Genomic DNA, 25,953 nt, shown 5'->3' on the forward strand with positions numbered 1-25,953 from the left:
TAAAATGCTCTGACTGCACTCAGGGAGTTTACTCTGGACAAGACTTCAAGAAGCATGTCAGCATGCAGGAACAATGAAAATTCCTGTTAGTCCTCATTAGCAGGAGTTAAAAGACAATATTTGAAACCATACTTACCAAGGCTACAGTTTCTCTTAAATTTAAAATTAGGCCATCCAACCTGGAAAAATCTCAGTGGTTATTCAGTTTACACACAGACATGCAAGTATCAACATTTCCTTAATAAAAAGTCTGAGTCTGTCTACTTCTTTGTTTCCTTAATACATACTTCAACGAAGAGAGACAGCATTAAGATCAAAAAATCTATCTATTGTAAGCAGAAATCATGTGTACAAAATTAAGCAAGTGCAATAACACATTTACTAGAAAAAATATTCTTTATTTAATAATTAATTCATAACACAATAAATATTAGGATCACACATATGAGGGACCCAGCAAAGCTCAGACTTGTTTGCACCACGGTGTGGTTTGACAAACAAATCCTCATCAGCTGGCATCCTAAGAAGCCTGACTAGATTTTTTTTTTTTTTCACATGCAATCAGTAAGTTGCAATGTACATCAATTGTTTCAGTTTACATTGGTCAGGCTTTTAAAAACAATTCTTAAGCACCATCCCTGGTGAATCCTTCAGGAAAAAAGGCACAATCACAATATTTGTCATTATTCTGTCTTGCCGTTGATTCTGACATTATTATGTAGGTGGGATTGTATCCTTTGTTTTACTTCAGGGGGCAACAGCATTTTCCACTGAATGAGGAACAGAACCAGGCTGCTGTTGAAGAGGCAGGAACAATTTCATGCAGGCCACTCAGCAATTCTAAAACCAAGACAGTTCTGTTTCTTCTGAAAACCATGACATGCCTTAGTTTCACACTCTATATGCACTGAAGACACATTTCCTTGAGATCTCTCCATTTGCTAAATAATTAATTTGAACTTTATGATGAATGAAATTAACTCATCTTTCCATTGATTTGTCTGTAGGGACAGACAACTCTGTCTGCTAGATGCATTGCTAAGGCAGAGAAGAGAAGCAGATTTGACGAGGTTAAACACCAGTGCTTTAATTTCTGGGAAACAAAAGGAACTGGAAAGAAAAACTTGTATGCATAAAGGTTAGAGTTTTGTCAGAGGTGAGCTGTTTCTCACAGCAAAATTTCTATTAGGCTGTATCTCCGTATTTTAAAATATTAAGTAAAACATTTTAAGCAACCCTAATTTACTCTGAACTCCTTTTTTGTAAATGGTTGAGGAAAATTTAGCAAGGGTTTTGGCTGCATCATACTCATAAGGCCCTTTATTAAAGGAAACAGAAACTTCTGAATGTGCAGGTATGTACCTATTTATATAGAAATAAAGTTTTCATCATTTCTTCTAAAGGCAGCTGCAAAATTCAGGCATTTTTTCAACAACACTTCCAATCCAAACATTCTTGTCAACTACAAACTTATGGATGACTTCACAGATGTAAAATGGCATCAGCAGATCTGATACGGAATGCCACCTGGAGTCCAACTGTATCACTTCTTTCTATTTTATGGACAAGAAACGTGGACCAAAAAAAAAAAAATCAGAAAAATTTGTAGAGAAAACATTTAGGACTTCTTTTGCTGTTGTTTAAGCAAAAGAATTGCTGTTGTAATTCTAAAAAAAATTTTGAAAATTTAATATTCTCATATAAATGAGAGTGTGATAAATGCTGTTAAATCCTATTTTACAAGGAAGTTTTGATCCCTTTTGTCTAATAGTTTCAGACAGGTACAATTGTCATGGTAAAAATTATTTCACACTTGGTATGAACCAACCATATTTCTGTGTTGCTGCAGCAGTGAAATACCAATCAAATTAAAACAGCAGATATAGATACATGATCATCAGACTATTCGTCAAAACTGCAACAAGTTTGGAATTAAAATAACAAATTCCACACATAAACTATGGATATAAATTAACTGCAAAAAGGATATATTTTGTTTCGCCTGAAGCTGGTCTCTTCCAATGTTTGCTATTCTGCTGTAAAGGGTGCAAACTGTGACTGGGATGGAAATTCAGTGCAGACTGGTTTGTGTTTGCCTTTGTCAGGCTATCTCCTTAACAGGGCTCTGCACAAGAAGCTTCACTCTCAGATTTGTTCCTCTCCTACCACAGATGAGCCAGCACCTCCCCCTTCTGGAGAGCACAAAAATCAGCAGGAATCTGCAGCAGGGTAATGCTTTCTTACTCGGGCCAGTACACAACAAAAAACAAAAAAAATTGCAGATGATTATTTTATATCTTTGCTCAGGGCAGGACCATTTCTCTTCTGGATCACTGCTTAATGTAGTTCCCTTCAGTAAAGTGTTTTATTAAAGCCAGACGTAAGTCAGTTCAGATATAGTCTCCAGCTCATCAGTAAGAAAGTCTTAAAAACAAACCAAGAAAATATTTCAGTGTCAGCCATATTTCTGCATTCTATAAACCAGCAAATGCTGCATAAGGTGGATTATTAGAGGGTTTTACTTTACTTGTCAGCTTAATATTCACTTTTAAAGTAGTAATTTGTGAGCTGTGTCAATTTAGTTTGGATTGAGCTGAATTAAAAATTTCAGGAGTAGGCAGAGACGCCACCATAAAATTCAACTCTTTCTTTAGCACCTCTGAGATCATTCATTCTCAGTCCTCTCCAGAACACTGTGACCAGGCTGCTACTGATTAATCCACTGTGATTCTGCCAGCAGCAGTACAGCTTCAGGTGATTTTTTCTATCAAATTCCATTACATATTACATTTTAAAGGAAAAAACCCAAAGATGACTGCTTACCCTTTGTTGTGCACTCCAGGAACTTCTTTCCACTAGTGAATACAGAGTCTCAGTGTTCAATATAGGATTAGTAATGAGCAATCCAAGCATGCAGCACAAAACATCCCACCAAACTTCTATGGGATGCCCTCTCTGATTCCCAGCATCTGAGACTCTTCTGCTGGCCAACAAGGAAACCCAAATCACAACTGCTTCATTTGTAGATGGCCTAAGATATCATGGGCTTTAGCTATTTTATATTTGCATATAAAATATGCAAATTTTATATTTGCATATAGAATACTGTGATTATTCCCTAGCTCCCAAAAAGAAGAACTTAAGGCTCTTAGAGATTTGTTGCAGCAGGACTACATTGGTTTTAGAACTGTGATGGTGCAAGGAAAATTTTTCAGCTGTGAGAAAAAGCTCTCTACAGGAGAAAACCAAAGATTCCTGTAACCTAAACCATTAAAGCTGTTCCAACTTAAAGTGCCCCTTTTCTTTACAAATATGTTTTGTGCTTTTTTTCCTTCTTTCCAGGGATGGTATTTAACCTCAGCAGCCTGTGACTGTTGCATCCAGGCCAGAACGCTTTGTAATTTGCAACTTGGTAACTTCTTCAGCACAGGTGGGGTGAATGCCAACTGTCTTCATCATCTGAGCATAGGTAGCACCACACCTACCAAAAATCAACAACAACAAATGACTCACAAAGTCAAATGCTATTCACCTGAAGCAACTAAAAGCTCCTAAAATATCAAAATAATTCTGCTCTTGTCCATTTGATCAGGTAGAGGAGTTGCATTTGTTCTTATACAATGCTGTCTATTATTTCTCAGGCACTTACACAACACGTAGACGCCCAGCTTCCCAACTCTGAGGTAGGAAAGAATTGTCATAAGAGTTGAGACAGAGAGAATTAAGCAATTTATCCTAATCACAACTGAGCCTGTGGCAAAAACATATGACAAAACTGCAACCTTCAGCTTTTCTTGTACATACATGTGTGTTTCACTAACTCCAGATGGAAAAAAATGCACACATACACACAGAGGAAGAAAATCTTAATTAGAACTGTTGGAAAGAATCTGCTAAAGGAAATAATACCAGAATATTCTTCCATGAACTTAAAGTCTCTGATGCTTACACTGAACATATCAATATTATAAGTGAGGAAAAAAAAGTCTTTTATTTAAAAGAAAACATAGCAAGCAAACAAAACCCACCAAAACCCCCTAGTGCTACAATCCCATTTGCTTAATTCCCTTTCTTGTCCAGTAACATTCTTAAGACTTGATGACTTTCTTTTGAACTGCTATTCCTGGCAGGCTATGCTGTAAGAATAGCTGAAATGACCCTAAATTTAAGGATTGTTTCAAGTTCTCTATGGAATAATGTTATCTCCCTCTACAAAACACAGGAAAGGAAGCTATAGATGCCTTCTGGTGTCTCCACTTACACCTAAAAAAGCACTGTCAAGCAAAAGATCTTTGCTGACTACAGATGTTACTGGAGTGCTGGGTGGGGAGGGAAGATGAAAAATCATCCTTCAGAGAAGCTGAAGAAGTATTTGTCAAAGGAGAAGAGCAGCTTTTACAGTGAGGGTTTCACATTGAAAGCTCTGGATTTGTGAAATGCAATAGAAACCCATCCAGGAATCTGACCTGCTGAAAACCTCTTACTGTGGCTAAAGTTTTCATTTCCCTCAAGCAAGGCAGAAAAGCACTCCAGTTTCATGTGCTTCCTTTTCAATGGTTATTTTGGATAAAACTTCAAAACAACGACATCCTAAAAAATGTAGTTCTAGGATCTATACCACTGGCAATTAATGGACTACAAACACATGTTGAAAATGTGTACTGAGGGTACACTGCAATCAGTGATTTCCAAGATATTCCTCACATGATCCTTGTGGTCCTGCCTTCTTAATCCTTTCTGCTTTTCATTTACAATAGTCACTCACAACTGCAGGACTAAAACTGCAGTAAAATGGTGATCAAATTTATGAAAATGAACTGACACCACAACTGGCAATGATTTATGATGTTCTAGACTACTTTCCTTGAAGAGGAAGTTAAAAATTATAATTTTTAAATGTAAATATAGGAATCTACATTTCTGAAGATGTGAATCATCAATAAGAAAGGGAAAGGAAAAAACAAATAAGAAATAATTGTAGCACAGGAAAATCATAGCAAGACTTTTCCATTAAACCAGAGAGGACTGAGAATCACTGCTTACTCCTTCAAATGGAGGACTTCTATATCAATATTTGAGCAAAATCTTAAACAAGATGAGATCACAAAGGATAGGTTTCTTTATTGCAATTATCAGATAGCTTCAAACAAAAGTATCTTCCCTCTCTCATCATCCCATAGAAATTTCTTTTTTACTATACTGTATTTAGCTTATACCCCAGCAATATAAGAATTCATGCAAACCTTGCTGAACTTCTAAGAAGCCATGGCTGTACAAATTTAAAGATGAGATTAGGAAAGAAAATGCTTGGCAGGTATAAAGAAAGGTTTTTCTGAATAGTACAAATATATTTTTAAAGAACTTGGAAAACTGTATGGGGATTTCCTATCCTGTTCACATAATGCAGAAGAAGCTACACTGAAGAAACTAACATTAGTTAAGTTAATGCTTAATTCTGTTTTCTGCTTTAACTATATCAAATCAATGCTATACTTTCCTCAGTTGTTCTCTAACTATATCCAGTATTACAATAACTAAATCCAGTACATCTTAATGAATAACTGCAGTATTTTTGTGAAAATATGTGCAATACTCCATAAAAGTAACAAAAAGCATGCATTCTTTATAGTGTTGCCAAAACTAGGCAGCTATCTTCTATAATCTTACAATAACTTAAGAAGTAGGCTTTAGAAGCTAGAGACATTCTTTTGTACTTACTTGATTCCAAGAGCAAATCCTTGAATAACTTCGCCTGCATTTGGTCCAATGAAATGAAGGCCAAGTATTCGTTGCTCCCTCTCTCGTAAGCACACCATCTGAAAACAATACATCACAAAAAGATCTTTTCTTAGAACACTTAAAGATAAGGCATGAAGATGAATTAAATGAAACTGGAATGCCCAAAGATCCTAGTTCAGCTGTTTATTTCCAGTGTGCCAAAAACTTCTGCACTTGCTTAAGTCTTACTGACTTCAATAGCCCTTACTCTCCTTGTCCTTAAGCATTTTCCTGAATTGAAGCTTTATTGGTGTATTTCTTTCAGACTTGAGGGAGCCATTGACAACAATAATTTCTGATACTGAATACTTTGTTGCTTGCCATTTGAATGAAATCCTCAAAGTACTTTCTGTAGCCTGGTGACCAGACCAGTGCTCTTTTCCACTGAGTGGCCACCTCAGCACTTCTCCAAGCCTGTGCAGTTGTTTTCATCAGTATTTTCACAGTAGATCACTACCATTATTAAATTTATTTTCACAGGTGACCATTAACAGTTCCAGGATATTTTGTACCTTTGTGACTCAGGAAACACAGCAGCATGTTTGGTGAGATACATTTACCACAAGGGGCACATAACCTAAAAAGGAGTGCAGCCTCAGAAGCAGCCAAAGATGAAGGTTAATAAGTATCTAGGAGAGCCTGAGTCACTGCACACTTAATTTTTATTAGAGAACTTAATGAAAATGTTTTAGTTCCTATAAGGACACCATCTTTATAATTATGAAAAGGAAGTCAGTCTTTCCCTGCATCCTCCCAGCAGGCATTTAATTATCACTAATCTACTAAGTTCTGCTATTCAGTAAAAGCTTAAATTCTTTCATCAGGAATGCCAGGAACAGCAGCAATCATGATGTGGGACTTTTAATATTAAGGCATTTTAAAGGAAAAATTCTTGCAATATAGTTTGAAAGACTCAAGTTAAATGTTTGTTTATATGTTTTAAGAGTTTAGTAAGGACTATATTAAATATCATCCAACAACTACTATGCTGTTACTACTTTACCCTTAAATATTTACTCTAATTGACATAATTCAAAGGGAATACATAAAATATCATCACCTTTGTTACACTGGTACTTGGGACACTTAAGGCAAGCATTTACATAATTCAGAGATGAAAAAATACAGTCAGAAAAACTGACTGCAATTAGTGACAATGGACATTCCTTACGTAACAATATAATATTGTATAATATAATTGATGAACACATTTATGCAAAAAAGACTGTTCCCTGATGATGAGGAGAAAAGGAAGAAAAAGGAAACTATGATATATTCTACCAATACTACACTTCATCTTAGCTAAGAGTCTCTACTGTAGGCAAGAGCATCAAAAACCTTTCCAACACTGAAGCAACTGGATTGCTGCAGAAGGACCTTTTCAGGTCTGGCACTTTGGACTAAATCAGGAGCAGTTTTTTCTTAAGTAGAACCTGAATAGTTACTGCAGGTTTGTAAGCCTTATGCTTAATTTCTGAAGGTATCAAACTTTTGGCAAGAGGTGTCAATATAAATATTTCATGTAACCAGTTAAGAATTTTGCTGGGAAAAGCAGAGATTGATCTGAATCTGAAATACTTTTTAAAACCTTAAAAGCAGTTCAAAGATGGTATTTATTAACAGAATGTCAGTTCTGAACAATGCCAATATCTGTAAAGAAATTTCAAGATGTGTGTCACCAAGAAAATATCCATCTTGAGATGTTTTTCTGCCAAACAGCGCTCTTTATCCCATTTTAAGTTAAAAGCAAGTTAAAAGCCCACAAAACTCACTTTCATATAGCATTGAGTTGCATCTCTTTCAGCCACTGTGAACTCTAAAGGTTTATAATATGCATGGTATACCTGGTAGGAAAAACAATAATGTTTTCTGTTAGAAAGTACTATTATGTCAAAACCTGGTATTTATTACTATAATAACTACTATTACTACATATTTATACCTTTGTACAAATATTTATTTATAACCAGTTATTTTAAAGAAATATATGGAAAGCACAGTAAGAGCTTAACACAAACCTTTCTCAGAGAATTATTAGATTAAAAACAAAACTTCCCAAATAATGCTACTCAGACTTATGCACCAAATTAAAGGAAAAAAATAGCATTTTTAAGCTTCTCCCAAAGGTTCAATGCCTTGTTTACTGAAAAAAAATCCTAAAATCTTTTCATATCTATAATATTGCACCCCTTAATAAAATCAAAACTGTAATATTTACATTCTGAATAGTAAATTCTTATTTTTTCATTAATGATTTTCCCAAGAGTAACACAACATATCTTTTCAAAAGTAACTTGTAGAAAGTAACATAGCCATTGTTCAATGATGCTGCACAATGTAATTTGCTAAAATGGCAGCTACTTTAAAGCTGTCACATCCTATCAGTCATTTTAAGCCCAACAGGCAACAGTTCCCATTGTGACCTGCTGCAACACTACTGAAGTTCTGAGCACTTCTGGAGGCACCAACTCCATAACTGTAAACACAGTATTTTGGGGACCAAAAATTTTACCTGATACAGCAGTAAAAATTCTGCCTTTCCACAGGGCAACTCTGATGCCAACTAAAAAATTAAAAATGTTTTCATACCTCAATATTGTCTGATCCGTGATGTTGCACAGCTGCTTCTTCTGACAGGCCAACACAACCATACTCCAAGGGAGTGAAGACTGTGGTAGGCACCTGCTTGGGAGGAAGCAGAAGCTGTCACTGCTGAGCCATGTGCAGCAGCTGCCTGGCAGACACTTGGCACAACTGAGAGGTGCAGCTCGGGCACACAGCTCCACTTTGGCTGCTGTTAAAGCTGCATTCCAGGTGACAAAATGCAATTCTTTAAAAGAAAAAAGCCCAAGATTGTTCTTACTGCAAAAAGCCATAACTCACATTGTCATAGTCCATCAGCTCTGCAGACTGGCCGAAAAGGCGCTGAGCCAGCAGTTTTCCTGCAGCTATTGCTGTGGGTGTTAATTCAGGACGGCCCTAAGGAGACAGCACAGAGCTTTGTTTGAACTTAAGGGAAAGCAGCATCCAAAGATTTCTCCTGGGACAATGGTCAGAGGAAAGCCAAATCTTTGGAATTCCAGCTTGGTAGCCAAGGCTCCAAAGAAAAAGCAATAACAATTTCTGTCCAAACATGCTTTAAAGTCTGAGTTTACTATCTGTCTTAATGGAGGCAAAATGTCACAAATATGTCAAATCTTTTTATCTTATCATGGCATCTCTTGAAAAGCAGCACATATTCACATGCTGACTGTTCACTTCACCCCTTCTCTCCAAAGTAAGCCATGAGGAAATTTTTCAAAGTGTCTTTTTAAAGCAAGAAGAGTCTAGATTAAAGCAACATTGCTTTTATAATATCAGACCTTTCAAAAAAAAGTCTGACCCATTTTTACAGAACACAGGCACAAAACCCAGCTGCTTGTATACACTATTACCAACTTCCTCAGTTGGTCCTGGACTGGAAAAGTGGAAAGCTCTTTTGCTAGAACTTGTGACCTAAAGGGTGAGCTGGTCCTGGTCTAAGACTCTGCTGTTACACAGGGGTTTGAAAGGGATTGCTATTGGCAAATGCAAACTTCCTGCAAGTGAGAAATGGAACGACAGCAGGATATGACCAGGGTGTGCTCCACTTCAAGCCATGAGTCCTGGCTCCTTTTTATATCCAAAACAGGGCTGTAGATGTGCCAGAACCCTAATTCTGAGTGCTGGCACAGCACTGCTGGAGCATCAGAACTGCAGAGCTGGTTTTAAAGAACTTGAAAGTTTTTGAAAATTGAATTAAGGTATTTGCAAGGGAATATTTTCAAGCCCAAGAAGGAACAGTCCATATAGGTTAATAAGATTAAGCAAAATTCATAGATCTAATTTAAAAACCCCATTCATTAAGAGTTCATCCAAGACATATCATCAAAATGCTCGTCTGACATAAGAAAAGAGGACACAAATTCAGAAGGAATGATGTGGAAACATAAGAAAGCCATAACTGAGAAGCACTTTTGTGGCACAACGTGAAATGCTTTATAAAATGTGTGAAGCTTTGATTTCCACACATCCTATTTAGATACAACACTTGCCACACTCCTGCAAAGTCCCACTTGGAGGCAGTCATTCAATAAGCTCTCAAAATCAGTTCTCAGCAGAAAATAAAATAAGGATTCCCCATCACACACATCCAAAGTTTTTCATTTTTTGTCATTACCTAAAGTTTTTTAGCATTTACTGGAATCCATTCCTCTTTAGCAGCTTATCTTTTTTTGTATGTTGGTAGACAGAATCTGTACATGGCGTTAGCTACCATTTTCTTCAGTACACATACTATATTAATTATCTGCATATTAACAGGCATGTAGGCTTTTATCTGTAGTAACAACCACTTAAATTGCAAAAACCAATCTGAAACATTACATCTAACCTGATAACAGAAATCACAATTCTAATTGTTAATGAAGGCTAATCTATTTTTCCTCCACAGCTCATTACAAATCACAGAGCTGCAAGTCTATCCCTTTTTCCTTCTAACATCCCTCAAGTCACAATTTTTCAAATCCAACATTTTGACTTTCAAGTCTGTAAATGTACTTTACCAGACGAAATTTGTTTTTTCTTACACACATTTGCCTGAAACATGTATGCCAATCATTTCTGGAGCAGGAAATATATGTTGTTTTGGCATTCCAGAAATGAATAGAAGATTGGAACGAGAGATAAAATTGTGAAAGCACTGCCATGCATTCCATAAAACCCAACTAATTACTAAAACATCCATGCAGATAAAGCCCAATTCCTCATAAACAATGACTTAAAGACCTTCCTTGGTAAATATTTGAAATGAACATTCACTTTGCAGTCATGTGTAGAACTACTCTGCTGATAATTATGGATACGAATTGTTCATAAGAATCCTCCAATGCATTATACATTTAACTGAGATGGTCCTAAGAGAGTTTAAAAAGCTTTGAAGTAATGTGTATTTGTTCTAACACAACTCTTTTTGGTCTCATTTCTATTCAAAGCAACATACTGTACATTCCACTTTCTCTACACATCTTTGTTGTAACACCCTTTGAAATATGACAGATGTCGAGTGGCCTGACCATAAACCTCCTTCTGAGAAAATGTCTTTATAGTGTGTGCCATGCTTTTCAACAAGAACACTACTGAAGGGAGGATTTTAACACAGAGAGTTTATATCAGCACTGAAAAAAAGAATTCACACTAAAATTCCAGCTTGATTTTCCTGATCCTGATTACAGGAAAATGCTGAAATGCAATTTCACCTGCCAGTTGAAAATAATATTTTGCCACAACTTGAATAATGTTTTTTGAGGGTACACAAACTGACTCACATCTGGAAGATTTTTTTTCCCTTTTTTTTTTCCAAATGAAATCTTGGGTAACATTAGGATTCCATTCCATACAGGGGTGCAACAAGACACCCATGCACACAGATTCCCATTTGTACCAGATGGGTAGGACTCCCAAATGAAAACAGTCATTCTGAGCAATCAGGAAACTCAGCTGCCCCCTCACTCACTCCCCTTCCAGCCAGGGCATTGAATTCCAACAAAAAAAGCAGTTCTTGCTATTTGGTAGCAATTCAGTATTTATTCAGTGTGGAATGGCAAAGGAGGGAGGAAAGCTTGGGAACTACTCACACAATTTGAGCAAAAGCACTTTATGGCAGCAAAGAAACTCTAACAGGGACAGAGCAGAGCAAGGAGAAATCCTGAGCAGGAACACCAGAGGAAAAAATAATTTTTATAAAGATTCTTAGGGATTATTGATGTTCCCTCACAGGAAACAAGATTCCCCTTGCTGTGCTCGTTTGGTAGGTCACACCCAGAAAGTACCACAACCAAGCTCTGCAGCTTTGTGGTTCTTTGCAGGATACCCTTGATTCTCATGTGTTAATTTGAGATATGCACCAACACAAAAATTTATTTCAGTGCTGGTTCCCATGCCAATGAAGTTTATTATCTAAATTAATTCTGCTTTTGAAAAAAACCAAAACACTAAACTAATTTAAGTATTCAAATAAAATAAACTTCATTGCTTAGCAAGTGGAATTCCACAGATCACGTGCTAGAGTCAGATAAAAGTGTGGCAGTATTTCTTTTTATCTCTAAACACTTGAAATGTATGAGTACTGTATGTTAATTCCCTGCATTGGGCCAATATACAGATAAAAGCTTAAGGGAATATTCTACAGAGCACTGACATAACTTTTTCATTTTTTCCCCCAGTTGTACACTGGACACAGCATACAACTGTGCTGCTGTTTTTAACACTTACACTTAGAAGTGTCTGTTGAACCACTCAGGTTCAAAAATCTGCACTAATAGAGACAAAAGAAGGAAAAGGAAATCCAAGTTTTAACAACAAAATAAAAATGACAAATAAATGAATACATGATTTTTTAGATCCAGAGAAGGAAAGAGGAGAGCATCCTGCCTCCAACTTTATATTTCTTATCTAAATCCTCAAAGGGCAAAAGACAAAAAGCATCCAAAAGGAAATGACTTGCCCAAAATAACACTGCAGATTGGCAGCAAAATAAGCATCAGATTCTAAGCCCTGCCAGCATTGCCTCTAACAACTGCTTCTTGGATGAAATTGAAAAGAAAATTTTGGAAAGCAGGAGGCAGCCAAGCCTTATACATCAGGGATAAGCAGGTGTAGGAGGTTGTTGTGAGCAGAAAGTGGACTTCAGGAAGTATCTGAGAGCAAGAAGTGACAAATACAGAGGGAATCTGCATGTGAAATGAGAAGAAAGGAGAGGAACTCTACAAAATCCCAAAGCTCTGAGTGACTGGACAGGACAACCGGACAGAGAAATTGTGTAGAGTAATGGGGAAAAATAAAAAGGAGAAATATCTGAGAAGGAAAGAGTTTTAACACAATTTAAAAGGAAATGGCATGTCCACGTGAAGATGGAGACAGACAGGAAGAAACACATGTCTACACAGAGGGAAGAGGTCAGGAGTAGTCAGCAGATTTATGAGATTTAACTGTCTCTGGCAGCTCCAGAGTCCAGTCAGAAATTTGCAGGGCTATTCCCAAGACATCATTTAATCCATTACAATATCTTCAGAAACTAAAAGCACCTGTAAGGTTTATACATTTGAGAGATCTTTAAAATATTTTAAACATAGCAGAATGAGACATTTTCTAAACTTCACTAACATTATACTACATATACTGTTTGGATATTGCTACAGTATTTGGCTTTACCAGACTTGTAAGGCAGGTGCCTGCACTATATGAAAAACTATCTTGATAGAAAGGCCTCAATTCCAGTAACAGCTGAGAGAACTCTGTATCTTGCAATGCCCAGCATTGCTCTGTATTCCACATATTGTCCAAATTTTCCAGGCACAGCAGGCAGATGATGACAACATGCTCCTGTAATTCTACAGTTCAGAATCCAGACAAACATTTTTTATGAAATCAACATATTTGAGGATGCCCAACTTACTGCAGATAACTTGAGCTCTTATGCAAAATAAAAATTGGCAGATTGAAAGTATTTAAGTGCACATTTATCATGACAAGACATTCTTGTCATATATGAGTATACATTATCAATAGCACTAGAATAAGACCACAGAATCTGGTCTTACCTCTCTATTAAATAAATTATTTTGCTTAAGTTATGATGTCCCCTTCCTAAAAAAAAACAACAAAAAAACCCACTCCCCTCATGTTTATTTAGCATAATCATTCACAAATCATGAAGAAAATCAAATGCATTTAGTACTTTCAGTAATTACTTTTTCTTACTCTAGAGGAAAGTACTTCATTAGAAGCATTTTGCATCAGGGAGCTGATAAGCTGTTTTGTGATTAATCTCAATTAACACCCAAAATACCCCAAATGCAGTCACAGAACTTGTCATGGTCATTCCCAGTAAATGTAGTTAGCTACAGAAGACTTGCTTTCACTCAGCATTCACAGGCAGTATGAAGTCATATGTCAAAAGTGATACAAACAGTATTAGAAAGATAATAGGAGTGATAAAGACATCATTATTAGCCTCTGACCAATGATGCATTCCCTGATAAACATCAGCAATAATCTCTCATGCTGAGATACTTCACAGGATCCCTGTGAAGGAAATTACTGACCCAGGTGGTTGGCATAAACACTCCAGCCCTGCCAAGTGAAAAAGTGCAAAACACTGAGATATACACTGGAGCATGACTACATCTGGGGACTAGTTATTAGTCAGGAACAAAGTTGGCTTCCTGTTATTGTAAAATAGTTTATGTAGACTCAGTACCTCTGTTATGTCTCCAACTGCATAAATGTGAGGAACAGAAGTAGCTTCACTGGCATCAACAATAATCTTTCCAGTTTCAGAGTTAGTTTTCACTCCAACTGCCTCCAGATTGAGAGTTTTGGTGTCAGGGGCTCGGCCTTAAGGAAAAAAAAAATTAAAGTAAGAGCTATTGGAAAACTTCAGCAGTGTTAATCTAAAAAGTTAGCATCTTCCACTGTGGGTCTCCAAGAACTTTGTTCTATTTGATAGTCCAAGCAGAATCATGAGAAAACTTATACTGAGAAAGCTGCAGGGGTGGAAAGCATGGCTATGACATTCTGTGGGAAAGGAGCTCGATCACTGTTGCCTTTGCTCAGACATCAGAGGGTTATCCTTTTAAATATGGAAAACCACACCCACTGGAAAAAGTACAAAAACCACATAAATTCATGTTTATTGAAGATTCTAAATTCAGTTTCCTAATATAGCACAAATATACATATAAAAACTAAGCAACTTCTACACTGAAAATTTCCAATAAACATTACCTGAGTGGTGCTTAGTGCCAACAATGTGTTGTGTATACTATTTGAATAAAAATTATTAATAATGCTGTTAAACATTCCTGAAGTCCTTCTTTCTTGTAATCTGAATACACTTATCTTAAAACACTTTTAGTATCTTCACCTTAGATGAAAAATTTTATCAACTTTGCTCTCAAAACCTAAGTACTGATTTAGTTATCTCAAACTGTATTTGAGCTATTTCTGTAGAGTTTAGAAACATTTTAAATCTATTTAAAAACAAATGAGGCAAATCCAACCAAGCCCAGATTTTATTACAGCTTCCCATTCCAATGATATTAAATTATCTCATATTTAAAAAATATATTTTGGTAGTGTTTTCTGCATAGTTACCCCTTGATCACTGAAGTCTTAACAGCATTACACTGAGCTTTGTATAGAGTATCTAAGGAAGCAATTCCTGACCCAGAAATTGCAATCTTAAATCCTGTCCAACTTGCTTGAAAGTTAATAAGCACAGTGAAGTTACATGGTAGTCACAAAATTTTTAAGGATGACACAGAAAAAAAACCCAAACTAAATATATCCAAATGAAGGAAATTTTTTAACATTGTGTCTGTTTTAGAGGCTTTAATGAACATGGATATATCTACACATTCAAGTCTCCTTTGCGTGAGTCATGATTTGCATTCAATTTAATACAGAGCTATAGCAAAGCAAAACAAAAGAGGAAATGTGTTTTCATTATAAAAACAAGCTCTTTGATGTTAATGTAGGAAATTATTAAACAAAAGGAAAACCTGGCTTGTCAATACAGACCTAATTATATGTAAACATATGATTCAGTGCTTTATACATCTTCCATATAGCCAGGCCCTCAAACAATGTCACATCTGAATGCCTCTGTAAAGACTTCTGTGTATTAATTTCATCTGGTGAAACCAACACTTCCTCTGGGAGCACTGACTGAAGCTGTTGGCACTTGGCTATCTGTCTGTCTTCCCTTCTGTTGTCCCCATGGGATGTTGATCTGCTGTTCCTTCTCTGCCCCCTGCTCCCCAGTCCTGATGCTATCAGGCAACAAAAATAATAAACCTCCAGGACCTTATCTTGGCTCGGATGTGAAACAACTTCCTACCGTTGTATTTCTTTGGGTATTGAGAGTAAAGCCTGGGTATTCTGCAAATGGACAACTAATGGGGTTTTCTAGTTTCCTCTTTTTCCTGCCAGGCAGAGCCAAGAGAAAACTTAGCACGCAATGGCAGGCACTGAAAGAGGAAAAAAGAAAATCTCTCAATAGAGTCATTTAAAGACCTGTGGCAACAACAGCTGAGTTTATCAAACCTGCAGGATAACAGTTAACCTTTCCATTGCAGCCAATTTTAACATATGTACAGCTTGGTATTAATAGCTATGAGTTACAAAAAAATGTGCTGCTTCTCATAGTGAAGTTTCTCTCTCAATTTTACTGCCTAACTATTGCTTTTGAAGGTAAAACCAAAATTTTTAAACACTGAACTGAAGCTTTACTGGCCTTTAGCTCTATGCAGGTTCACCCCCATAAGAATTATACTTACTGATCTTGCTTCATCTCAAATTCAGTAATTGAGGCTCATGATTATACAATGTGCAGGTTGTAGTGCCAAATTCAGGGAATTCTGATGTTTCCTAATGTTCACTTACTATTATAAGATTAGTTCTCACCATTTCTCAGATGGACTTTCTTTTTATATCCATAACTCCTGATTTTTTCATATCTTCAACTTCAAGAAATCAATACTTCACAGCTTATTTCTAAGAGTCTAAATCCTACCAGGCACACAAACCCACTCTTTGCCTAAAATCAGCACGTGCTTTTAGTTTGAAGATGTCCTGAAACTGCCAAAGAACAGGAGTGTACAATTGTATAGGACACAAGATTAGATATAGCTTTCATTCAAAACAGCAAAATATGCCAGACACCTAGAAGAAAGGTGTAACTCAAATGTGACCCTTAAAAAGGTTACCTGCCTCCTGCGCTTCTAACAGCACACCACAGTCTCATCTTTCATAGACCCATCCACTTACCACACAGCTGTGAAAACCACACAGAGCCCTGCTTTCAGTGCCAGCCCCCTTTTGCTTTTAACTTTAGAAGAAAAAGCAGCTTTTTGATCTGTTTTTGTAAAATCTAACAGCACAGCTTCCTAAGGGGCTGCCAGTCAGAGGGCTCCACTGCAGAGAGTGGTGGCTGAAGCTCACATCTCCCATTACAGACATGGCCAGGCTGGGCTGTGGTGTGGCATTTGTGTCCCATTACCTGTCCAGGGCTTCTGGTAATTATACCTGACCACAGAACAAGGGGAATGAGTATCAGACTGTGAGCCTCAGGTGCAGGACCTTCAACAGTGGAGACTGAAACAGCTAAACTCAGAATTCAGAGGCACAGCCATACTCAGGTAAGTAGCAGTGGCAAAGGAGTGACAGCATACTCTTATATCCAGTAAGATTTCCCAGGATGATAAAGGTGCAGCTGACAGCAGAATTTTTTAATGGGTCCTCCAGAGTTTCTTAAGCAAAAAAGTTAGAAATGCCAGTTTGCCTCCCAACATCTGAAAAATCCAAACTGGAGCCAAGCACACATTTTATTGTAGATGGCCACTGTGAGGATACTGCTGGGTGACAGGAGAGTTTTTCTGGAATAAAGCTCAAGCCCAATAGTCTTCTCCACTTCTCTATATATTGGCACATCATAACTTTATCCAATCTGACCTCAGTCTGATCTTAATCAAAATCTTATCTGTGTTCCCAGTCTCAGTACACTCTTCATTCTGAGTGCCTGACACATTCCCCAAATTAGTTTCAATCCCACTGCCTTTTCCTCCTTCAAATGTCTCCTAAAACCCACAAGATGTTCACTAAAACACACCCAGCTGATAGTGCCAAATAAAAACCACTTCAGTGTAACTACTGTTCAGATTACAGGAAAATATTGACTAGAGTAAGATTAAGTAAGGTTAAAAAGAGTTCAGAACCTTTATCACATTGATAATAGTGTGCCCCATTTCTACAAGGATGCTTTTGAACATTGTATCCATTACTGATAAACCTCCAGCATGCCTGCCACAATTTGAAAAAAAATCTGGCCCTTAGTCAATACTGGGGCAGTAATTGGCTCTCTGGCAAGGCTGCTCACTGTACTCTCCTGTAGCACTGACACTTTTCACACAGAGGAGTCCTCTCAGCAGAAAGCTTGTGCTGCAATGAGCAAAAACCTGCCTATGCACACCTGGAGTTCACAACAAAAGCAACTCCAAGTAACATGTAATCAAATTAAAAACTTACAGCACAGGAGAGACTTCTAAAATTCTACTTTTCTTGTTCTCAATATCCTGTAAAAAGGGAAGAGTGCTGGAAACATTTTCTGAGAAGAAAGCTACAGTTCACTCTTACATTGTTTCTCCCACACAAAGCTTGCTTTAACCAAAGGTTTGGTTTCAAAGGACGGCTCTGCAGTCTCAAAAACGAGCACTCAACCACCATTCCCAAGAGAGGCAGGCCATTGGCTTCAATCTCCTCAGCATTTATGATTGAACTGAATCTGTTTTCTGCATACAGTAACTATACTGTTTTCAAGAAATTTGGAGTAATTTTTTGCCATTTGAAAAATCTCTTTCTACCATCACTGAAGTAAAGGTTAGCATCACCTATCAACTCAAAAAGCACCTTAGTGCTGAAATATTCTGAATCCAACCTTCTTCACATGTAGATTTAGAGGCATAGCCTAGCACATGAACAAATTATTTTTATAGTTGCAGGCTGGTATAATAAGTAGCATAAAATAAGTTACACTCAAAGTTTATGGGTTGGTTACACAAAGGGAAAAGCACATTAAAAATAGCCCTACTGAATAAAGTCTGACTGAATGCCCTAAAAATTAGATATTGGAAAATTCCCTAAAAGCACTGGCTGATATAATGGGAATGACAATTTTTATTAGGATTGCAGAAACCATATCTAATAAAATTTCATTAGGATTGCAGAAACCATATCTAATCAAGAGAGTAATGAATTTAAGTTAGTAAGAGAGACAGACATGGGAAGCTCAGAACGAAGCCCCAAAGCTTCAGCAAACCACAGCACATCAGCATTAAGAGATGTCTGAGATCAACCAAGGTGCTTTATTTTTCACTGAATAGTTCAAAGATTAAAAACTCAATGGCAAGATTGTGTTTGCCAAGATAAATCTAAAGCCCATTCCCTTTTCTACAGGGGCTGGCAGAGATGTGCTCATAGGAGATCACAGCAAAATTTTACCTTATGGGACTTTTCACAGAAAATCTCCTAACAAAATTTCTGTTTCCCTTGTTAATCCAAACTGGTTTGGTTGCAAGCCTTGAAGAACACTATTACAGAAAATGTTACGTATTTAACCCTTTGTCAATACCAAACAGCAAGGATTCCATTCAAAACCTCAAAATCTTACAATTTCAGAATTCTCTAGAAGCCAAAGATAGCACTAGTAAGACAAAGACATACAGAGCTGAACTGGAAAAATCAAATAAACATCAAGAACAAGCTCTTGCACTGAGATGGAATATAACAGTAAGTAGTCCCTCAGCAAGGTATGACAGGTCCATGTGTTACCTACAAAGATTTGCACTGAAACTTTTAAATTACATTAAAATGTATCAAAATGAGATTTCTTTTTTTCCCCCTCAAATATTTTGACTAGTTCAAAAATGCTGCTAGAAAAACAAAGGGAGCATTGTGCCTGCTTTTATTGGCTTATCCATACAAGCAGAAAATCACACATTCCAAAAGCAAAACAAAACAGATCAGACAAACACAATCTAATTTTCTTTTTAAAGGGTTGACATTAGGAAATAGTTTAATAAGCTACAGTACTATGTCCCACTATCAGTAACTATTTTTAACATTATTAATAAAATCCTACTAAAATTCCATAATGCACTGGCAAAAATTATGGAAATATGTACTATTATTTAGGCTACAATTAGTTAACAGCAGCAGCTGCTTTTTAACCAACTCTCCAAGCTGACTCGCTTCAATCAGTATTATAACTGGCACATCTGCAGACAGGAAATCCTCAACACCACTGAGTTTCCCAGCCTATTATCTCAGACACCTGGTGTGGGTGTGTTGATACAGAGCAAAACAATGAATCATATGGACTGCACACCAATTAAGCAGCTCTAACTGTTAATGTGTTTAATCCTTAAGGGTGGAGTGCCAATTTGAACACTAAAAAAAGGCAACACAAAATCCTCACACTATTCATTTTGCTGTTTCTAAATATGGATTGTAACTCAAATCTCTGACAAAAATTGTAACACATGTAGCTCCTCTGAACTGAAATAATGAGCAGACTCATGTTACAAATGAATTGCAACAGTCTATCATGCAACCTTATTCCATTATAATTATAATTAACAGTAAACCAAGATTTTTTCTTATTTTTCAACTTAATAGCTCTTTTTTCCATCTTAGACCAAAGTAAACAAATTGACTTGACATTTGACATGTGCGTCTCCAACTCAGTGTACTTTTCATAGAACCACAGAATGGGCTGGGTTTTTTACCAGAAAGCTTAAGAAAAATCAAATACAGCACTTAGAAACCCACTTTTTGGAAATATCTTCATCTCACCTCATGAATATTATTCTACAGTTTTCAGAATTCTTATGTGTCCAGATCGCATGAGCTATTTTTTACTCTTGGCAAGCACTAGTCTGTTTGATTGGTTCTGAGGAGAATAATCCATTATTACAGGCTGTTTCCATAATTTGTAGAGCCCAAGGCACTTCTAAGAGAGTAGTAGTTACAGTAAGGAAAAGAAAACATTTGTCACAATGCACAACCTGCTCTCTGTTTGGGGTATTAGGAAGATATAAAGCTGACTTAACCAGGGAAATGGAACAACTGGATAGTAGATTAAATCCACTAGGCAAAATATGCTGTAAATGATCTGTTTCTGATCCTGTAATGGATCTATTCTACAACCAGAGTAATTTAAATTTATGCTATAAACAAATGAAAGAGTAATGCATTCCCACTACTCTAAAATAGAAGTGCCAGATAAAAAGAATATAAAGTAGTCAAGGGGATTGCTAAAGCTGCTAGTAAAACTGATTACTTGTCTGCATCCACAGGATTTCTTGGGCTGTACGTTTAAGCCTATTTACTTTGTTTGCCAGATATCATCTGCCTGCCAAACACCACTACTACCTTTAGCCATGCATTATTGATCTAGAATTCCAGATATTCACAAAGCTTTATAAGCACAAAAGACAAAAGTCTCCTACTCTGGTGGGCTTACAGCCCATCTGAACCAATACAGAAACCAAGGACAGACTGGTAACAGTGACAAACGAGCAGCTCAGGGAGGCAACACTGAAGGAGTGTTTTCATTCCTGTGGGCTGGAGCCTTGTACATAATTTAGTGTGCTAGTCCTTGCAGGAAGCAGCATTTGTCTCAAAGGAGGAAAACCCCAGATTTGATTCCCATTTCTGGTGATTATGCTCATAGACATTTATCACAGCATTCTTCTAAAGCAATTTACTCTTAGTCGTTGTATGTCAGTTCCAAGGGGTCTGAGATATGTAAAAGTCCCTAACCAGATTTCAAAAAGCTATACAGTTTCAAGGTTCCCTGCTAGAGCTTGGGTTTTTAGAGCCAGTTACTTTTTCTCTGAATTGGATGACAGCTGCAGTAACAAACTTAAACAGCACAGTTTAGAAAAAAATCCTAGAAGAAACAGTAGCCTCTTAAACAGGATAAATATGTACTACATAAATAGCTTTATGAATCAATCAAGAGTATGCACTTAGAGAACACTACCTGCAAACCAGAGTTTGCTGGAATTCATGTTCTTACTCTAGTAAAAGTGAGAAAGACTACATGACCCATTTACTGCAGCTCATGCAAAAATAGTTACCACAGACTTCTGCAATTCACAGTAACTTTAATGTGTTTTTAGACTGTAAATGAACAAGTCAGGCATGCAAGAAAATAATTAAACAACTATCAATGTTTAAGTCACTAACATTTAATGGGGGGGGCTGTTTGACCCCATGATGAAGTGACTTCACTTTCAGAATGGAAAGCATTGCAAAGAAATGTTAAGATAATCATATTTACCTACTGCCCACATCACGGTGTCGAAAGAATCGGTTTCTTCTGTGTCCAGGTCAGCATTTTTCCAAGTGACTTGCAATCTGTCGCTCTCCAATTTTTCAACTTTAGTTGGGAAACATCTCTTTAAAAATTTTGTGCCATAAGATTCCATGTGCTCAGTTACTAAGGAAGCCATTTGCTGTTGAGTAGTGAAACATTTGTTTTTTCTTAGGTATGTGACCTTTTCAATGTAAACCCCTCCTTCAGCTGGGTTCAGGAAACCCCAGTAAATACCTTGTGCATTTCAAACATTCTTTATCACTTAGTTACTATGCACTGCTAATACATGATAATTTAGGGAGCCACTATGACCTGCAACTCCATTCCAAGAGGCACCTACACTTAATTACTCAAATTATTTTCAAAAAATATAACAGTAAATTAATAAAAGAGTTGCTTTTAAAGCATTTGCTGTTTACATAATCTAGACCATATTCAATTTACCATTACCATAATTACAATTTCCTAGTAGTTTGATGAATATTAAATACTTTCATAAAAACAACAGGAGAAAGGTATTTTGTTTTGCCATAACACCTGGCATTTCTCTGCAATGAGTATGAATCAGTAAGGTTTCATGGAAAGTTCTAATACAAAAACAAAAAACCAAATCACTTTTGTCCTAAGAGTCTGTTTGAAATAATGCCACACCAAATTGAAGTAGTAAAATGTGGCATCAACAGGTTTATTCAAAGACATCAGTGCTCTTGACTGCAGGAACTCAGGTTGCACCTTGCCAGAGTATGTTTATTATTTAAAGGATATTATTACAAAACCACTCACATAGAACAACTCCACAAGCTCTCTCAGCTTACAAAACTTTATTTTAAAGTTGATATTAACTAATATGAAGGCAACAGCAGGGTTATGTCTCTTCAGAAACATGAGAGCTCATTAATCAGTTTCCATCAGCCTCAATGTGGCTGCAGACTGAACATAATTATTTTATCTCCATTAATACTTTATCAACTTTGGTATGGCCATTGTGCTCCTCCTGCCTACAGAGGATCAAGTTCTCCTACTGTGTTTGACCAAGTGCTACACACACACTATTCCCTGCTTGCTCAGACCTCATGCTGTTACAGGTGTGGATTTCTTCAATGAGGAGTGTAAATCCCAAGAATTATTCTTATACAATGTTTTGCAAACTCATGCCATCACTTTTAAGGCAGACAAGCCACTAGTTTAAGGAATGGGAGAGGGTGACATACAACCAGGAGCTGTCACTACCATGGGTGGTGTTTGTCACTGCCACTTAAGCAACAATACTCCCACCTCAAAACCTGTGCACATATTAGAAATGTTTGAAAATGCAAACAACATTATTTCTTTAGGAGATAAAATTTAAAAATCTGTATTTTAATTTATTTGATAGATAAGGAGGTGGAAGATATTCTCTACTTGCCTGATCAAACCCACGAAGTGGGACACTTCTCATCATGACTGTAGTGTCCAATCCAATGCCTGTCAGAAAACCAGCACACTCAAGGGACACATCTGGTGACACACCAGTTAAGCAAATGTAAACAACAATTTCAATAAACACAATATATGAGTAGTATACAAGTAGGCTTTTTACTTGGAGACACCAAGCTCTCCTCACACAGAGATCTTTAGCTTGCCTTTGTACATAGAATAAAACTTGGAAGTCTTATAGTTAACATAGTTAACACTGGATTTAAGATCCTGAGAATTTATCCTCAGCTGATCCTAATTTCCATGATGCTACTGCATAGAAAACTATTATTATTCTCTTACCAACTCAACTATATCACATGAGCAGAGGCATTCAGAAAACTGAAGTTTCACAGGAAAGACAGCTATGTTAGTTATAATCATCACACACTTTTCAAAGGATACAGCTGGCTCCAACAACCAATCTGTTACAGAAAAGGAAAAAAAGAAGAAAGCAGTGGAATGAGCTTGTGCATACTTTTGCAAAACCAGAAAAAAATATTTTCTGATGTGGGTGTCACATTTGCCAACTTCCAGTCAGCTGGGACCCCTGAGTTAGCCAGGACTGCTGGGAAATGATGGAGGGTGGCTCAGTCAGCTCTTCCATCAGCTCCCTCAGCACCCTGGGGTGGATTCTCTCCTTGGACTTGTGCATGTCCAAGGCTGCAGGAAGTTTCTAACCAAGTCCTCATGATTTATGGGGGCTTCATTCTGTTCCCTGTCCCCATCTTTCAGCTCAGGGGTTGGGCACCACAGAACAACTGCTCTTATTATTAAGGACTGAGGCAAAGAAGGCATTAAGTAACTCAGCCTTATCCTTATTACTGTGCCTCTCCTCCTCCACACTAATAAAGGATGGGTATTCTCCAGAGCCCACCTTTTGTTGCTACTGTATTTATAGAAACATTTTTATTGCCTTTTACAGCAGTAGCCAGATTAAGTTCTAATTGGGCTTTGGCCCCTCTAATTTTCTCCCTGCACAATCCTTGTGGTCCTCTCTCTTCTCCCAGGGGCATAAATACTCCTTTTTCCCCTGAGTTCCAGCCAAAACTCTTTATTCAGCCAGGCCAATCTTCTTCCCTGACAGCTCATCTTTCAGCACATGGGGATGGTCTATCAATTAGATTATGTCTTCCTATCAAGTAGATTACAGTTCCCAATGAAGATTTTATTCATTGCTAAATTTCATTTTGATTTATAACCACCTGCTTTTTAATCACTGTATTTTTCCAGATGCCAAATATTTGGCCTTCCAGTCTTCAAACATTTGTTTATATTACAGAAAATGGGTTTAATAGATTTACTTAGACTGGTATTTACCAAATATATCCATTTTAGTTCCTAAATAAAACCCCAGCTCCCACCTCTCTCAATATTTCACACCCTTTCAATCAAGAATATAATTGCAATTGTCCGTCAACACCTGTAATTTATGAGGTGTATCAGCTCTCCAGCACAGCAGTTTCCATCTCTGTCCCCAGTTGATCCCTACACAGCAGCAGTTCCTCTCTTCCCACCCCTACCATTTGCTGGGTACAAAAGGCAGAATGCTCAGTCCCTGTTCTGCAGGTAAAAGCAGCTCCAGCCAGGCAGCCATTAACTCTCAGCTGCTGGACAGGCTGCACTTGCACTCCTCTGCTTTTTATGTCTTCTACAGACTTGTTAAAATCTCACAGTTTGGAGATTGTATCCCACACAGTATTTCCTCTGACAACAAAGTATTTTGTTAGGTTTTTGAAGGGGCTTGTGGCCTATGCCTTACCCTAAACAAATCTGCAGCATCTCCCAGTTCTAACAGCAATGCTTTTAAACTTCTGAGCAGTGCAGACATGGAGGCTGCAGCTCTGTAAGCCCCAGGGACTGCACAGTCAGTACAACACATGTTTTCTTACAAAAGGCTCCAGATAACATCTCTCTATCTTACAATAAAAACACACAACTTCTGAAGGTGTACAGAGAATAGGTTGATTAAAATCTGCTAGTCTGGGGTTTATGCTTGGCAAATAATTTAACATAATGGGAAATAATTTTTCCAGCATTAGGGCATCTGATTCATCTGTGAATGCATGATCACACCCTCATTAGCATGCAGCTCCTGGGAAGTGCTGCAAAAAGCCTCATACTGCCCATAAAGAAATATCTACTGGAGATTCACAGGGAAAAGAATAAGAATTTCTGTAATTTGGGCATATGTTTGCTCTTGTTTTTCAATAGATGGAAAATGGATGTCAGCTGGCACTTACTCATAGAATTAGCCCCACATTATTCACACTTTCTTGTACAAAACAAGGGGTTCCTGGGCATTGTCAGTGTCTAAAAGAAAAGTCAGGAAAGCAGAACCTAACCTTGTGTTCACACCTGCTCAATTTCTTACTCATTCTCAACACATTTCAAGGCATCTCTTCTAATTCACTCTGCCAAAACCCTTCATCTCAGCAGTGAGTTTCTTCCCCATGTTTGTATATCTATGGGACTTTTAAAGTTGGTTAATGGTTTACTTAAAAAAAAAAAAAGAATAACTGCAGGACTGACAGTTCTATAACCTCCAGGCATGTAATTTGTAGCTGAGATATGTACATTTGGAGAGGGAGAAAAGAAAGAATAAATACAACACAGCTCAGACTAAAACCAAAGGTGTTAAACTGAACCTTGGGAATATTTATAACAGAAACAAATCCGACAGAAACAAACCTCTAACAACTCCCTCCTTCATTTGCTAAGACACAGCCTGATAAAGCACAGAAATGCTACTGTAGCCCCTG

The 25,953-nt window shown here is 37.2% G+C and overlaps 1 protein-coding gene across 2 annotated transcripts in view; it reads right to left on the reverse strand.

Moving 5' to 3' along the window:
- Positions 1 to 439: 439 nt before the first annotated feature.
- TXNRD2 (thioredoxin reductase 2) overlaps positions 440 to 25,953 on the reverse strand; it is a 31,959-nt gene continuing 6,445 nt past the window's right edge. Inside the window, exons 9-17 of one of the 2 annotated variants that reach the window (XM_058816434.1) lie at positions 23,597 to 23,616; positions 23,142 to 23,233; positions 21,701 to 21,875; positions 14,057 to 14,193; positions 8,662 to 8,757; positions 8,368 to 8,460; positions 7,551 to 7,622; positions 5,719 to 5,816; positions 440 to 3,481 (exon numbers count right to left, since the gene is read on the reverse strand). In XM_058816434.1, coding sequence (XP_058672417.1) covers positions 3,358 to 3,481; positions 5,719 to 5,816; positions 7,551 to 7,622; positions 8,368 to 8,460; positions 8,662 to 8,757; positions 14,057 to 14,193; positions 21,701 to 21,875; positions 23,142 to 23,233; positions 23,597 to 23,616 — 907 coding nt within the window. In that variant the 3' untranslated portion in view covers positions 440 to 3,357. The remainder of the gene's footprint in view (positions 3,482 to 5,718; positions 5,817 to 7,550; positions 7,623 to 8,367; positions 8,461 to 8,661; positions 8,758 to 14,056; positions 14,194 to 21,700; positions 21,876 to 23,141; positions 23,234 to 23,596; positions 23,617 to 25,953) is intronic. The other variant, XM_058816435.1, reaches the window with a different exon arrangement.

The sequence above is a fragment of the Ammospiza caudacuta genome, chromosome 18 (assembly GCF_027887145.1).
Source record: "Ammospiza caudacuta isolate bAmmCau1 chromosome 18, bAmmCau1.pri, whole genome shotgun sequence".
NCBI lineage: Eukaryota > Metazoa > Chordata > Aves > Passeriformes > Passerellidae > Ammospiza > Ammospiza caudacuta.